The 16,733-nt window shown below is 37.7% G+C and overlaps 1 protein-coding gene across 2 annotated transcripts; it reads right to left on the minus strand.

Annotated features, from left to right (window-relative positions):
• Positions 1-551: 551 nt before the first annotated feature.
• On the minus strand, positions 552-16,707 carry LOC115254261 (protein lifeguard 1). 2 transcript variants are annotated; one of them, XM_029879999.2, is made up of 4 exons: positions 16,520-16,707; positions 4,530-4,696; positions 4,223-4,471; positions 552-4,158 (listed from the first exon to the last, which is right to left on the minus strand). In XM_029879999.2, exons 2-4 carry the CDS (start codon positions 4,683-4,685, stop codon positions 3,817-3,819), a joined length of 747 nt encoding a protein of 248 aa, XP_029735859.1. In that variant the 5' UTR covers positions 4,686-4,696; positions 16,520-16,707; the 3' UTR covers positions 552-3,816. The 2 variants fall into 2 exon arrangements, with proteins under 2 accessions (XP_029735859.1, XP_062708329.1); XM_062852345.1 differs by having other exon boundaries at positions 4,530-4,716.
• Between the last annotated feature and the right edge of the window lie 26 nt (positions 16,708-16,733).

Below are 16,733 nucleotides of genomic sequence, written 5' to 3' on the forward strand. Positions count from 1 at the left end.
CATTCGATTTTTAGAATCTGCTGGTTCAGACATAGCGTGAGGTGTTATGCGACGAGCCAAGCTTAACAGCTGGGATATGATATTCATGAAATCCGGTCAATTTGACTGCTTCGCGGATGGCATGGAAATTATTGCCAGAACATTTGGAATGGTGCTTCCGCCTAAAACGCAAGGTAGAAAAACTAATGGCCCGTCTAAGAAGCAACGTTACGATAACTAGAATATCCTGTGTGGATCCAATTGATGATAATGATACCTGCACTGGTGCGATGCGTACCGGTGTGCAGGGATGGCATTGCGCACTGAAAATGTGCACAGTGCAGCTCATTTTCATATTAAAACCGCGCACACTTGCACACACACTGAGGAGCATGCCATCTCTGCCGGTGTGGTGATCCTCTATGGACCTGGAACTTGGGTCATGCTCGATTTGGATCTACACGTACCTAGACTGTAGATGCGACGTGTGCGTGTGAGTGAATGGGAAACGAAGGATTGCATTACACCTTCTGTTTCTTAGGGATTTCAGGTCATCATCAATTGAAACAAAATTGTATTTTTTTCTGGAACTATTTATCCGTTACTCTCAAGACTTCATTGCGTGGGTACATTAAAGACATCGATGCTTTTGTATTGTCCAAATTTCTTGGGTGAGGTTAGTATACTTCGCGTCTATCTTCAGGTTTAGCTCTATTTTACTTTCAATTTGAGATTAGTCTAGATAGAGTGTATGTAGTTTGAGACGCAATAGACGTAAGGATAGTAAACCTCATTAGATGGATAAACCTTTATTAATTTGCATATTGAAACAATCAATATGAAAATTAAAAAAGACGATTCCTTGATTCTGATAAGTTGAAAGAGTGTTCAATGTAGTTCCATGTTTTGAATAATAATGTTATTGGTAAGGTATAAAATAGGGATTACATATTACAAAGGTTTTAATGATGTCTAGGCCAATTCACGAGACTTGAGAATGTACAATTTTACCGATTATAAATATCACTTAAACATTATTGAGTTAATAGAAAACATGGTTCACGTTTAGTGGAGTCTCAGTTACTCTATTCCGTTGAATCTTGGCATCAATTTATGGTTGGAGTAATTTGCTTGGTATCATTGCAACCAGTAAAACAATGCCTAATAAATTTACCAAGGTTTTTAAGTTCACTGACAAAAAAGTTTCGCATGATTTTAACTCAACAACATAATCGAATATGGTGTCTAAAATTGACATTCATCTTTACTACGTACAAGTTCTACCAGTAAGCATTGAAATATTTGCGAGCTTTCAAAAATCATTCATATGGGATTGTTCATAAATCACGTAGACCAAATTCAGACACCTCCCTCCTCCTCGTAGACTTGTGTTCATACAAAAATTTGAAATTTGTAGGGAGGGTAGACTTTGGTCATGGTTTATGAACAACCCCTATACAAGTCGCAGTGTTGCTGTGATTTCACCTTCATTACATAAGTCACGATTAATCACGTCGATGCTAACCGAGAAATGTTAACTTCGAACCGAAACCATTAATAAAGCAAACCGCACAGATTGTATAACAAAAGGATGTCTTCTGGAATTTGGGGATTTAAACACATCTTTTTAAAACTGGAATGCGTGTCTAGAGGATTTTTTACCAAATCTATGTAAATTAGTGAATTTTTTTGGACAAGGAACCTTAAGGAAGTAAATATTCTACAACTCCATATATAGATTTAGTAGGAAAGTAGAAATTTCCTACTTATTGAAATTGTTTAATAAAATAGGTCCGTAACATAAAACTCACAAATAGTAATAACGGGTGTCCACTAAATAGCAACTGATTAAAAAAATACAAGCGCCCATAGAGAAAAGTTTTTTTTTTTATGCAAAACAATCATCTATCTATCCACAAAGTCAGCGTATTTTTTATTTTGTTTCAACTTATTCTGTTCTGTAGAAAACGACATTGAAACAGGAAGCACTAGTTAAGCGCCTTGGACGGCTCTACCGATTGCTAAAAAAAACCGTAAAAAAGTTAAAAGAAAACCTAAAATCTGTCCAGTTTTGAATGAACTCTACAACCTGGCATCCCTAGAAACAGATCCTGATGGAAATAGATGTAAACTAGCTAAATCAATAAGCATGAAATCATTTCACATCATTAAACGTACTTTTGCGTCATGGGCTGGATAAATCAATAGAATGCCGTGTAAAATATCAAATATTCACATCAAATCACATTTACACGTTGGACAACATGTAGGGGTAGGCGGGGCATAATGAGCAGCTTAAGCATTTTGTCACTAAATCCAGTAAATTAAGTGCAACCAATGTGTAATTTTAACGTTCAATCCTCATTTGAACCTTAACTGACAAAAGCTAATCGTTGAAATTCCGAATAAAGTTATAAATGTTGTAAAATTTTATGTTTTCAAAAACGTATAAAATCGCGAGTTGCGTTTTGAGGGTGGGGCATAATGAGCACCCTAGATGGGGCAGGATGATCAATACCAGTTTTGCACACAATCAAATGCTAATTGACTATTCTTGCTAATGATAAAGCTTACCGTCAACAATCAATGAGAATTTGAAGGGATTACGGGGTTTAATTTGCAGGGAACTGTGAGGTTTCAAGGAGTCTTCTATTGAGGAATTTTTAAACGGTGATGATATACAGATACTGAGATTTTCAAGCTAATAACTTGAAAGTTACAGACAAAACCTTACTATATGCATCAAAACAAAGAAAACCATAATTAAAATTCGTTTGTTGAAGATGTTTACCATTTTCATTATTTTTTCACCAGTTGCTCATTTTGCCCCACCCTACTACCAACTCTTTGAAGCATATTTTTTCAACAAAATAATTATACAAATAGTTGAAAAGTGTTACAAATACATTTCATTGGCGTATGAAATATCAAGAAAATCGATAGATGCCCAGTAAGTTGTGATTTCGATTCCCAAAACCTTATTTTAGGTCACCTGATTCTTATAATATTTTCCCAGTACATGACCACTTTACGCATTTTGATTAATTTTTCAAGGTAAACAGATTTTTTGACTAATGTTTTGTCATCAATTCATTGGATTTTAGATAATTAAGCTACAATCAAGCAATTTGTTTTGTTAATTTGAAGATTTACAGTGAAAATACAAGGTGCTCATTATGCCCCACCTGCTCATTATGCCCCGCCTACCCCTAAATGGTTTGTTATAAAATAAAATAGCACACAAAAATGTCAACAATGAACCGCAGTGAACAAATTACATTGACACGTTTTTATGATACAGAAAAATGGCATTTTTTGGAAATTTCAATAAACGTCATTTACGAGAAAAGGCTGCCATCAAAGCAGTAAAACCAGTCAGTATCCCCAATTTTTTTTTTCCTATTGTTGTTTGAGTGTGTAGATGCTAAAGGTAGCTTGGAAGTCAATTATTTCAACTAACTATTTCACAGATGCAGAAAATGCGTGAAAGTTAAATTTTAAAAGTCGTACAAAGCAGTTGCTCCAACATCACTACACAAATATGCTGTACAAGTTACTACGTTCAATTTTCTAAAATTTTATATTTTTCCATGAAAGAACAGTGTTAAACCTTTATGATAGATATATTCAGATTTCCGTTTTTGAAGATCATATATTTTTAAGAGCACTTTGGAAGCATTCTCGTTATTTAGTGGACACCCGTTAAATTCAAGGGAATAAATTTGTTTCCGAATTCAAATGCAAATAATCCTTTGTTTGAAATTTTTAGGGTTCACCATTTGAATAGCATTCCATCAGTAAAAACTGTGACAAATAATTATCGCCAAATTAATCTGTTTATCTTCTCAAAATGAACAAGAAAATATTGATAATATCTAAATATAGATTAAGCGCCGCAAATATGTATTCCTCCGGGCTGATTGAATACTTGTGATTTCCTCCAATCATAAGCTGCGTATCGTAAATCAAATACAACGAGAACAGTAGCGCTCCACAGGCGGAATAAACCGAGCTTGCCGCACTTCCCGGGAAGAACGCTACTATGATTCCGAAAATGAATACCACCAACAAACCCACAAACAAGAAACCTCCCATGACAGTGAAATCCCACTTGGTCTGGAACGAGAACAGGGTCAGGCCGACACAAATGGCACATGTGATACCAACCGCCTTGAGAACCTGTGGACATGATTATCAATTTGTTAGTCACCACTCAGGCTTCCAGTTCAATATCCCATCTTACCTCATTGGAATCGTACGCGGTGGCCACGATTCCCAACATCAGCCCTTGAGCCGCAGTGAACATGGCCAGAAATATGAAATTGTGAGGAGTTTTCCGTCGCATCTCTCCGCAACAGGCCATAATGATGAGCACCACAAACATGGTCACGAAAGCGATAGTACCGACCCATGGATTTTCCATGGTCCAGATCCTGGCCGGTTTATGGTACATGAACAGCGAAATGAACGCCATGGTGATGGCCAATTGAACCTAAGACGAATACAAATTCCCCGTTATTTCGACTCTCATTCTCCAGTTGTGTACTAACCGTTAGAATGAGGTACACTTTTCGGATGAAGGCCTTTCGGATGGATTCCTCGGAAAATGACATGCCACGGATTTCCACCTGGCTCTCCGGATCCAGGGGAACCGTTTTCGGTGCTTGGTCTGGGTTGTGCATTGTTTGATACGGTACTTCTGCCATATTGTGTGAATCTGAAAGGAAACAGTTGATTCTAATATTTTTATCATAATTTTAAATTTATATGATTCGTTTCGGTTCTGGAACCTGTTGCAGTTCATCGAAATTTTAGTATTGAAAAAGCTTTTGTTATGACTTCAATTTCCGATGGATCTTGAGGACTTTTCTGAAGGAATATCCAAAATATTTGTAGGTGGAATTTTTGAATTTCGTGAAAAAGAAATTTTGCAAAGAATTTTAACTGAGGTCCTGGAAGAATGTGTGACAGCATTCCTAACAGAATGTTAAGGAAAGTATTGATCGCGCAGCTTGAGGAGAAAATCTGTAGAAAGACAAATTTAACGATTTTTCCGAAGTAGGGGTAGGCGGGGCAATATGGACACCCTAAGGTTTTTGCCAACTTTACCTGGCAAGATGTCAAAAAAGTTTAGTTTTTTAATACATGTTTCCTTTTAAAGTCTATTTAGCATCTATTGCATAAGAATGCTCACGAAGAAAAATGATTTATCCACTTCAAAAAATGTTTTGAAAAATGTTAGTTTTTCATGACCGTCTTCAAGCATACGGGGCAGAATGGACACCCCCATGGGGCAATATGGACACCATGAAACTTTTACGAATTTCGTACATTCCCGCATAATCATGAACTATACTAGTACTGTTAACCATACTGTTCGCAAACATTTACAACAGTATCATAATAGTATGGTATAACATCCAGAGGAACAATAAACCAACAGTACCATGAACAATTTTGACAGTTTGATAGACGGTTCTCGGGCAATTTACAATATGGTTAATAGGCGGTTAAGTTATGTTACAATAAGAAATCGGCATTTTTCTCGAACAAAATTTTCATGAAACAGTAAGTCAAACTGTGGGTATACTATCCATTTTTCGCATCGATTACAGTACATTAAATTGTTGCAGAACAGTCGAACAATAAATTTGACTGAAAAAGATAACCCTAAATGAAATTGTTCATTTATTGTGATGTATGGTTCATCGAACAATATGCTGTACTGTTAAATCCTATTTTTACTTTTGAAATGAAAATATCAAGCAATTTGTTATTTTCAAATATCTACTTTCGTTAACAAAAATTTTCAGCCAATTTGCAAAGGGAACAATAAAATTCGCAAAAAAATCGTCACAGTTGAAACTTTCTGACCGAGGTTGTTGTTTTATAAGTGAGTTGGCACGAAAATTATTTGCTCTCGAAAGCAGCTACTCAAAAATAACAAATTACTTCATAAATATACCAAAATTTAAGAAACAACGAATCGTTTTTGTGAGTTTATTAAGATTACGAAAACAACTACAATATTTAGTACCATCGTAGGCACGATCGTAGGAAGGAGCATTTTTCCTTGTAACTTTAGCGCTTTTAACGCTTCTGCTTCATGGGTCCTTATACTGAAATATGTATATGTTTTTATGTTTACTATTGCTTTTCATATTTTTCCACTGTATTGAATCGTCTTATTTAAATTCGCTAAGGGCTTTCAATCCCATCCTTATCACCTAACGATTATATCTGTGTGGCTTCCAAATAAGCTATTCTGTCGCCAAACTGGTAGCTGGTTTGTTCCGCTTCCAATTCGGCAGCTTCGAGACCTCAGTTCCAGTTCGGTTCCAGCCAAATTGACTGCAACTCCGAGTTATTCGGATGGGCCATTGGAAAGTATCGAACAACATGAAAACTGAAATAAATATAGAGACTTAAACATTCTTCCCTAATTTTTAAATCACACCACAACTTACGTATTATTTGTTTTTGGTAGAGGCAGCCAGTCACAGCGGCATATTGACTGCATTCTCCCCGGTTGCTTGCGTTAATCTCCGTCCACTTTGGATCATATTTTTAAAATCTCGAATTATTAAACTGGTCAAACGGCAGACAAATCGGAACAAAAGCAGCACAATTTATTTTGCGAAAACAGATTTTTTTGTTTTTTTTTCTCTATCTTTGACAGACAGCGCAGAGCGAAAGCATAAAAATATCAGTTCCAAATACAACGACGCGCAACCATCTGACAAACTGTCAAGTATAGGTTTTGTAGAGTGAAATGCATATGAGTTAGTGTGTTGCGCCACTGTAAATATGAACCATTTGACATGAGGTGATCCCATATTGCAACCATTTCACACGAGTTTTGTCTCCATATTGTTCAACAAAGTGTGAATAGTTTTACATACTGTTACTGATTGGCATGGATGAATTGAAACGTTCTTTATTGTGAAGAGTGGTAGGTTTTATATTGTTAAACATGAAAACAAATGTATGTGGTAATGTCACATTAACAGTAAGAAGATTCTTACTATATGGAATGTTTGACAAGATGTATTTTCCTATGCGGGTTATTTACACCTAAAAAGTCATTTCATTACAAAACAACTATTATGGATGAATAATACGCCGAAGTAGTTAATTTTTGTTCAGTTAATTTCACTCTGAAAAATTTTCACGTCCGATTTACGTGAAAAGATAGGTAGTTTTCGTCCACCATATTTTTCACGTAGCCTGCGCCGGAATTTCAGGTAGCTGGACTCATTTGAGATTAGGTAATCGACGTGATGATTCAGGTAAATTTGACATGAATGTTATGCATCGTTTACGTGAAATGTGGGTGAGAGCTACTGGAATCTTAGGTAAATTTCACGTGAAATCATGATTAGTTCTACACGAACTTCACGTAATTTATTCATGTTTTTGAATGAAAATAAAGCAGCTGCACCAACCTGCAACATATTTGAAGAGGCAAGAGATTCTAAATCCTTCCAAAATGCAATTAAAAAGCCGAGGAAAAAGCATTAAAAGCAAAAGCCTCCCGGTTCATAAATATGTCGTTTCGTTTTGTAGGGATTTAAAAACTCTTGCCTCCTCAAATACGCTACAAGCTGGTAAAAATATGTAACGAAGAAAAATCTTAATTAGTTTTTTTTTTATTTTGGAGTAATTAATAGATGTACAGCTACATACAAAGTAATACATCTACATCAGTTTCTAATCGTCTGTGATTAGATAACACAAACCAAATCTCGGGGTTCTAACGCAGAATTTTCCCAAGCCCAAGGTCCAGCCGTTTCAAACACCGTTGAAGTGGACCTCCGATACCATCAGTCACCTATTCCAGCTCCTGAAATGATTGAAAATAGAAAAATACACAACTGCTTATAATAAATAACTATTAAATTACCTTAATACTTGCAGCAACTTGCACAGATACTCAGCATGCAGTTCTTTTGCCAACCTAGTTCTCGACGCCATATTGAACTGTTTTTTCACACCTGAAAATTCACGTAACTTTCGTTTCGCGGAAACTTTCAAGTCGGAAGTATTGCTTTTTTCATTGAAAATTTTCGATGCTTCGTTGAATTTCATGACGTTTTCTTCCAGCGACGGCTTCCGCGATGCAGCAAACCGCTATGTTCCACACTAACACAGCAAGAAATCTGTCAACATTCACTTAATACACGTGCATTTTCAGCGAAATGCTCTATTTGAATGAAAACAATCCACTCTCGCAACTAACGGATGACCGCCGTCAAATATCAGGATTGCCAACTGTCCGGCGACTGCTGTCATGTCTCTGTGTCGCCGAATCTGGCGCTGGGTCTTCGGCGCGGAAACCCAAAGGTGGGAACAAAATTTTGGGGTTTGCGCGCAATACACCAACACAAACGCATTGAAACGAGTTACGTGAAAATAACGTGGATTTAACCAAACAGGGCGGTGCACACGACGTGGTTTTCGAGTGACAGTTACTGACATCACGTAACTTTTAAGATTTTGAGAATAAGGATGAGCTACGTGATATTTCACGTAAATCGGACGTGAAAATTCTTTAGAGTGTTAAATTCAGGCTGTTTTGGATAAAGCTTCGTTTTTGTCGGCATGTACAGCTGTGCCTAGAACAACTATTTTCCACTTCTGTCGTTTTTTGACCAATTTGTTTCACCCCATGTCTATTATAGTGAACATTTAACCGAAAATATACTGAAATCGAAGAATTTGGTTGGTTTGTGATTTAGGTTATATTTTTCCCTTGTCGCTTCTTTCAAAAAGGTGAGTGTCCATTTTGCCCCGGCAGCAGAAGATATTTCCAAACTTGATTTTTGATATAATAAAGAAGGAAATATAAACATGTTAAGCATGTAGATACAGCAAAACTACTTGCATGTGTTCTAGAAATATCAGGTTTTAATCGACCTGCAATTAATTAATCACTAAATCTTATTTTAGATGGTGTGAAAATTATAATTTCCATGCACAAAAAACGGAGGACGCAACTTTTTCGTGTAAAATCAAGTATAATTTTAATTTCGAATGTTTATTTCCTGGAGCTACGTTTTAGACAAATGGACTATATTCTCCATTCATTAAAAGTTCAAAAAAGTTCGCATATTTCAAAATACTGAGGGTGTCCATTCTGCCCCGGGTGTCCATAATGCCCCGCCTACTCCTAATATATAGGTTTCATTTGACACTGAAATCTTGGAGGAATTAATATCAAATTTCTGAGAAATTGCCAAAAAATAAAATGGATGAGAAATGCCAAAAAATAAAATGGATTTTCAAATTAAGTACGTACACCCGATTCTTTTTTTGCACGGGTTGTCTGTTTGCCATAACTCAGCCAATTTTGAACCTATTGACTTGATTTTTTTACACAGATAGTACTAACCATGTCTCCTTGTGTACAAATATGTTCATGCGAATTGGTTCAAAATCTCATGCTCCCATATTCGTCCTATTCGAAAACAAGCGAATGCGGCACCGATTGATTCCGTTGTTTTTGTTTTCATGGGTGCTCACTCCTAACAAAAATACAAAAATAGGAAACAAAACAAACACCGCTTCAATCCTTTGTTTTTCGTAGGATGAAAATGGGAGCCACATGCTTAATATAAGGGAACCAATACCCTATGAATCTATATCTATGATTTACTGCACGGAGTTGTTGTAATGAGATTAAAATGCCCCACACAATGCATACGTTTGCGTGTGCGTGACAGTAGTTTAACACATTTCAGGCCAAACATGTCTAAAGGTCCAATCTGCAGAAGAGAGGCTCTCTTTGGTTTCCCCCTCTTTCGTTAATATCTCAGCTGTTTATTTGTATTATGATGCATTGAACGATGGTCAAAACAATCGTCTTTTGATTTGTACTGCAAAAATAGTTGAAAAGTGTACCATTACATTGCAATAATTGAGAGAAAATGAACAAAGAGAGCCTCTCAAATGCAGATAGGACCTATTGAAATGTTTGGCCTGATTTCCCATGGAAAAACTGTCAAAAAAAAAAAAAACGCAAACCTCGACGGAACGGACGCTATGTGTTCCAGGCTTAACCACAGCAGTCTAACACATAATTGACGTTTTTGAAAGATATACGGTATAAGATATTTACTATACAAATCTCGACTGTCTTTCTGGATTAGCTTTTTCTGTTACTTGAATCAAAGTTTGCATTTAAAGAAACTGCAATGTTTTTAGGATTCCTGTACATTTGGGATACATGTGGCGTATCATGAATGAGTCGAATCTTTCCTCAACAACCAAAACTTTCTGTAAGCATGAATGAATGCCAAGATTAATGTCATACAATAAATAATAAAGCCAGCATGCACACATGGCTGTACTCTTGGCTGTATTTTTGGGCAATAGGACAGATCGGTGAAGTACTAGATTTGTAGTAATGAGCTGAATTTTGGTATGGTGAGAAGGTCAATTCTCCGTATCTACAATAAAATGGTGCAAAAAGCGTGGGTATTATGATTCCTTGCCTAATTTGATGCTGTTTGAGCAAAACTTTGGGCAACAGTGTTGTTGTTTTCTCCATTTCTTGCAACATAAACAACATAGTTATCCAAAGTTTTTCTCAAACAGCATCAAATTAGGCAAGGAATCATAATACCCACGCTTTTTTCACCATTTTATTGCAGAAAGGGAACGTTCAAAAATTACGTCCAACATTTGGGGGAGGGGGGGGGGTCTAGAAAAGTGTGACAGTACGTGTATTGGGTATAGGGAAATTGCGTGACAGAGGGGGGAGGGGGGGGTCTAGAAATCCCGAAAAACGATGGACGTAATTTTTGAATCTTCCCAAACGGAGAATTGACCTTCTCACCATACTAAAATTCAGCTCATTACTCCAAATCTAGTACTACACCGAACGTGCCCCATTGTTAATGGAATTTTGTCAAAAAAATAAATGATATTCATGTGTTTCAATTATTATTAAAGATTCTTCAATAATTCAAAACACTTTCAAGGCTGGTGTATCGCATCGATCACTTAAGGAGCCGTTAGACTGTGTGCTATGATGACAAATATTTTGCTAAACAAGCCCAACAAATGACCAACACAACGTGAATCATGGCAACCTTGGATAAATGTCGGACTACAATCACAAATATATTTGTCCGTCTACCCGACCAGAAGCTCATAATAAGATAATAACAAAATTATAACAATTATTATTGGAAATAACAGAATTTGATATAATTTTGTTGTAAGGATTCTTATAGATGAATAACCGTAACAGAATTGTAACAAAATTTGTTATTATTATTAAAGCAAAACTATAACAAAACTTGGAACATTTGTCTATCCCAACAATTTTCTCTTTGACACTCACTTGATTGGATGAACAGTTTGAAAGTTATAGGAAGATTGTGAACTTTATTTTGTAGAAACAAATGAAGTTTCTAACATTTCATGGAATGATAGTAATAGGTTGTTCTTATCGATAAATTAAAAGTAGGAACGAAGAAATACAACTTTGAAATAAGTAAATTCTCAGTTCGAAAATCGACCATGCATTTTACTGTTTCAAAGTCAAGTTATATTTCTGCGTGAGGAAGTTTCAGGCATAACGAAGACAACAAAGCTGCCGATAATCAGGCTTGATAATCCTCCTCGAAATCAAAAGAGTTTTGCAACATGCTCCTGAGCGGTGTTTTACTTTTGCCTCGTCGCGAGGGAGCGAACGAACCCCAAACAGAGAGGCAATAAAAACTGAGCGAGGAAGAGGGGAACGAAAAAAGAGCCGATGATTATTTCGAGTTTTTGAGTGCGATTTTCGCCTCGAGAGTCTTTCTTTGTATGGGAGTGGAACTCGCGAGAGCTTTTTGAGTGTGAGTGGACGTGAGAAACACAACAAGCAATTATGAGTGTTGGACGAACTCCTCGCTGCGCGGCAAGCTCGCGCTCGTTGCTGTTGAGGATTTGCGTTGTGATTTCTGAGTTTTATTCTTACTCCTCAGAAAATCGCCAAAATCGCTTCCTCATTTTCTCGCGAGGGAGTTTCTGTCAAGCCTGCCGATAATACCCAAAGTCACCTTTCTAAATCTACGGGTGTTGCATGTTCTTATTTCATCAAAATAGTACCTATTTCAAGTAATGAATGTGGGCTTCAAAACGGTGAGTCGATAAGGATAACGTCCAACATAGCTATGGTCCTCACAAGTTCCTACCTCATGCTTCCACGGGTCAAGAGATGACAAAGACCGCCAGCTAGGAGTTGTGTGCTTAGCTGGTGGTGCAGCCTGGGCACTGGTGCCCTTCTGACTTCAGCTAGATTGAGGACGTACGACCCGAGCGTCTGTTCATCAAGGAGGAGGCTCAAACAGCGTCTGCTCTGGCATCCAGCGGCTGAGTAGGAAACGCTTTACCACGCCTATGTAGATCCAAGGTGGTAGCCCCATCAGCGTGGTCGTCCCAGTGTTTTTTTTTTATCTATTTCGTTTATTTCAAGGCTCACTCGCCGATTTCAGCTTTGCAGAGCCAATATTCGTTACATTTATTTTGTATTATAAATAGGTAAAGTTACTCCTTTCCGATTTTTATTTTTCGGCACAATATTCTTTTCCTCCGACGGAGTGTCGATTACAGCAGCATTGTGGCCCGTGTTGGAGGACCCCTGTTCCGCACAAACTTTTTTGGTTGCGTTGTCTTTTTGTTTGTTTGATCGCCGGCGCTTGTGAGTTACAACGTTGAAATCACCAGATGATGTGCTTGCATTGTCTTCGACATCAGTCCAGTCCTCATTGTTCTGCGTTTTTGGTTCTTCAGACGTAGGTTCATTTACAGCGGGTGATGGCTCTTCGTTGGTGTTGTTGATTGGGGGGAAATCGATGTGATTAAACAACTCATCGGAGTGCGGTGAAGTTGTTTTATTGCTTGTGGAAGAACTATAGTTCGGACACTTCTCCTTCGGGTGGGCCGGTTGGCCGCATTGATAGCATAATTTAGGCTGAGAAAGATAAGAGACCATTGTTCTCTCATTTTCGATGGTGATATATGATGGAATATCGCGAAGTAATCGCATCCTCAAAACGCGCACGCCATTCGGAAGTCCGGCGAAATAGTGCTTCCACGTATCGTTCCGTATGGAAATCACCTCTCCATACTTCAGCATATGGTCGCTGATAGTGGAATTGTCCATTGATAGTGGAAGATCGTGTATTCGCACGGTGACGGCGTCGTTGTCCGCGTAAACGGGGATACGAAACATTTTACCCGCGCAAAGCATTGTTCGTTTACAATTGTTGTCCAATTGGCTTCTTTAGCGGTGTTGAGATAATGCCATATTCGGAATCTGCATGAAAAACTGAGCCGAAATCCAAATTTTCATGAATTTTGGTGCCCGGGAACCTATTTAAAAATCAATTTGAAGTTTGTATGGGAGCGATTTCTCGGATCACCCCTCGTCGCATTTTGTACTGGGCGGAGCTGTCAAGCAGTTGCTCAGCTGTCAAAAGGTGATTTCAAAAAATCTTTTTGAACTTGTTTTTAGGCACCAAAATAAAGTTCTAAAAATCTGAAAAAAATCATAGTGGCACAGAAAAAGATGCTCTTTCGTATGAAATCGAAAAAACAATACATTTTTCTAAATTTAAAAACCCAATTGATAACGCGATGCAATATCGAAGTTCTTCATTTCGATAAGCACACAGTTGCGGGCGTGATGCAACTGTATGCTCTCCACATGCGAATATTGGAGATTAATCTCCTTCTCCAAAAACTGCTGCACTGTTTTTATATCCGGACGAATCGGCAGAACAGTGAAATCAATCACAAGTGTGTTTTTTCGTACACTACACATGGCTGTGATCGAGAGCAAAGCGAAACAAGAAAACACGACCGACGTACGCGAGAATTGGCAGTCAACTCAACTAGATCCAAGATGGTAGCCCCATCAGCGTGGTCGTCCCAGTGTTAGTTGGGAAGTTAAACAGAACTGACACGATGGCCCTCCGCCGAGACAGGAGTGTTGGCCTAGGCCCTATAAGCCACCCGTAAAAATCCCATTGCGAATTACATAGGAGAAAATACGACTCGATACAAACGGCGCAAAGACCCACGCGACGAAATAAGGACTACGATTGGAAACATGGAACACGGAATTGCAAGTCACTAGGTTTCGCAGGATGTGTGAGGATAATTTACAATTTGTTATATTTTTTTAAATTTCTATCATATTTAATGGAACAACTATGTTAGAATTTTCTAAAGCCCTAAATCTGGCACTGATGTAACTCTATAAATTTTGAAACCCTTTGAAAAGCTCTCGAAACCTCCTCAACCCCCTAAAACGCTATTAAAGCTTTTCTGAAAACCCCCGAATCGGTCGCAAAGTCCCCTAAAACGTCACTTAAACCACACTGGCAACATTTCCATCGTCAACGCTGTTAACGATCATTTTAAATCTGCTAACCTTGGTTGGTATCTTCGTGCGGTGCGCGCATCGTTTCTCTTCGCGATTGACGTTTCACACTAGCGCCTTCTGTTAGGGATGTTGTACAATGCAGCACTGCAAAATATTTTTGCTGGTAATCAGCAAACTTTGCTGACTTTTGGCGTGCTGAATGCATTCAGCAATACAAATTACTGAGTATCAGCAATTATTTTTCAACTTGCTGAACCATCCAGCAATTTTGACAGTTGATCAGCAAAGTTATGCTGAAATTCAGCAAAAATGTTGCTGAAATTCAGCAATTTCTTTTGCTGATTTTTGGCGTGCTGGAAGCGTTTCAAAAATTTTGCTGTGAGTGTTTCGTGAAACATGTTCACCAGGTGGTGTATACGGTGTATACTGCCGTGAATCGCATATCTGTCCCATTTGCATAGGAAATCCAGCAAAGATGGGACTGATATGCGATTCACGGCAGTATATACCATATAAGCGTAATCTGGGCGGTGGAATTTTAGGATTTTTTAAGTGTTACATCTGTTTGGCTGTGCTTAAACGCCCCAGAACCCCCTTAAAAATCTCTGATATCTCCCTGAAGTCATTTCACACCAAAATTTTTGAAATGCTCCCAGCACGCCAAAAATCAGCAAAAGAAATTGCTGAATTTCAGCAACATTTTTGCTGAATTTCAGCACAACTTTGCTGATCAACTGTCAAAATTGCTGGATGGTTCAGCAAGTTGAAAAATAATTGCTGATACTCAGTAATTTGTATTGCTGAATGCAATCAGCACGCCAAAAATCAGCAAAGTTTGCTGATTACCAGCAAAAATATTTTGCAGTGTTGAAACGCCTCGAAAGAATTTATGCATTACTTCCAGTAGCGCTATGCTATGTTGTGGGGAAGAGCAACTGACAAAAAATTTCAAGTGCCTAAGCTTGGAATCAAACCCCTGACCAACCGCTTATGCAGCGAACGTGTGATCAATTGATTGATTGATTTGTCTTTATTAGAGAGACTTTCAGCCCTTGGCTGGTTCGTCTCTACGTGTGATCAATTACGTCGCGGGCCCCAGTAATTAATACCATTTTATGTTTTAGATTTTCAATAGAACAATCCAACTGCGATCGAGATTATCTCCTTCACCCTAAAAATGGCAATGCTAACCGATTCACGTTAAGTTAACATTAAAATTACTAATTACAAGATAAAAAAGCAACAAATTAAGCAGACAGTTGATTCGCAGCAGCAGCAGCAGCTAATGATGTATTGTGTGCCTTAACGATGACCAAGCGTATCATTTGGACTTTATCTAACAACACCAATGTTCCCTAGGCACCAAGACATGAGGGGTTGCCGAGCTTACTATATTCTTAGATGTCCAACTTAGTCAGCACTTTCTGCCTCAGTCGTTTGTTGGAGGATTGCGTCGAAGAGTCAAAGATTAGTCCCAAACATTTATGTTTAGTTACAGACGGGAAAAAGGCTATCCTCTTAATAACTATCGAAGAGTGTACCACATGCGAATTATAGCGACAGACTTAATTTTGATAAGCGACTTCCCATTAAATTTCAATGAATCACGAGAACGCCAATCGAAAATGAGTCAATGGAAAGAGGGAACTATAAAGAAAATCGCAGACCTTCGATAACACTCTGAACGAGACTAAGCTGAGAGTCCGGCTTTATTCCCACTGGAATGTCGGCAATAAAAAGAAAACTTTTTGTGTATTTAGTACAAGAGAAAGCATAAATACATTATAGATGGTATGCAAAATGACCATGAGTCTTATCAGAATAGCCTTGAGATTATGTTATGGGAGTTCAGTTCCACGTAAACACAAAATCTAATTAAATTTAATTTTGGCAAACTTTAATTCAGACCCACTGTTTTATGTTACCATAAAGCAAGCATCAGGAAAATTATTGATATTTAAAATCTTTACTTTGCTTATACATTCCTGGTGGTTATGTTTATCCAATAAATTTGCACTAATCAAACAAAACTTTTCTATTGATTTCATGACGTAAATGTCGATTCACATAATTTATTGATGAGTGCGAAACAACCGAAACGACAGATCCAGAACCATACTAAACTTTTGTCTTGTTTATTTTAACTATTCATGTACTTACCGAGTTTGGACGATTTACTTATTTTAAAGTGCTTCAAAATCACTAAACTAGTACTCGAATAAATTGTTTTTCAAAAAGATTTTCGCAATTTTCTTGTTGCGTCAGCGAGTTAAAAGAAAATCCCCGCATTTAAAATGGTTGGTCAGAATAGCGGTAGTGCTAGTAGTGACTGTTGTTGTTGGGGAGTATTTACGTTTTTGAAAGCAAAGACTAT

The sequence above is a fragment of the Aedes albopictus genome, chromosome 2, assembly GCF_035046485.1.
Source record: "Aedes albopictus strain Foshan chromosome 2, AalbF5, whole genome shotgun sequence".
NCBI classification, from domain to species: domain Eukaryota; kingdom Metazoa; phylum Arthropoda; class Insecta; order Diptera; family Culicidae; genus Aedes; species Aedes albopictus.

Bases quoted from the DNA above. Each gene is read 5' to 3' on its own strand.
- LOC115254261 (XM_029879999.2), bottom strand. From the start codon at position 4,685: ATGGCAGAAGTACCGTATCAAACAATGCACAACCCAGACCAAGCACCG. The intron at 4,472-4,529 runs GTTAGTACACAA...TATTCGTCTTAG, and splicing joins AAGTGTACCTCATTCTAACG to GTTCAATTGGCCATCACCAT. The intron at 4,159-4,222 runs GTAAGATGGGAT...TCATGTCCACAG, and splicing joins CCGCGTACGATTCCAATGAG to GTTCTCAAGGCGGTTGGTAT.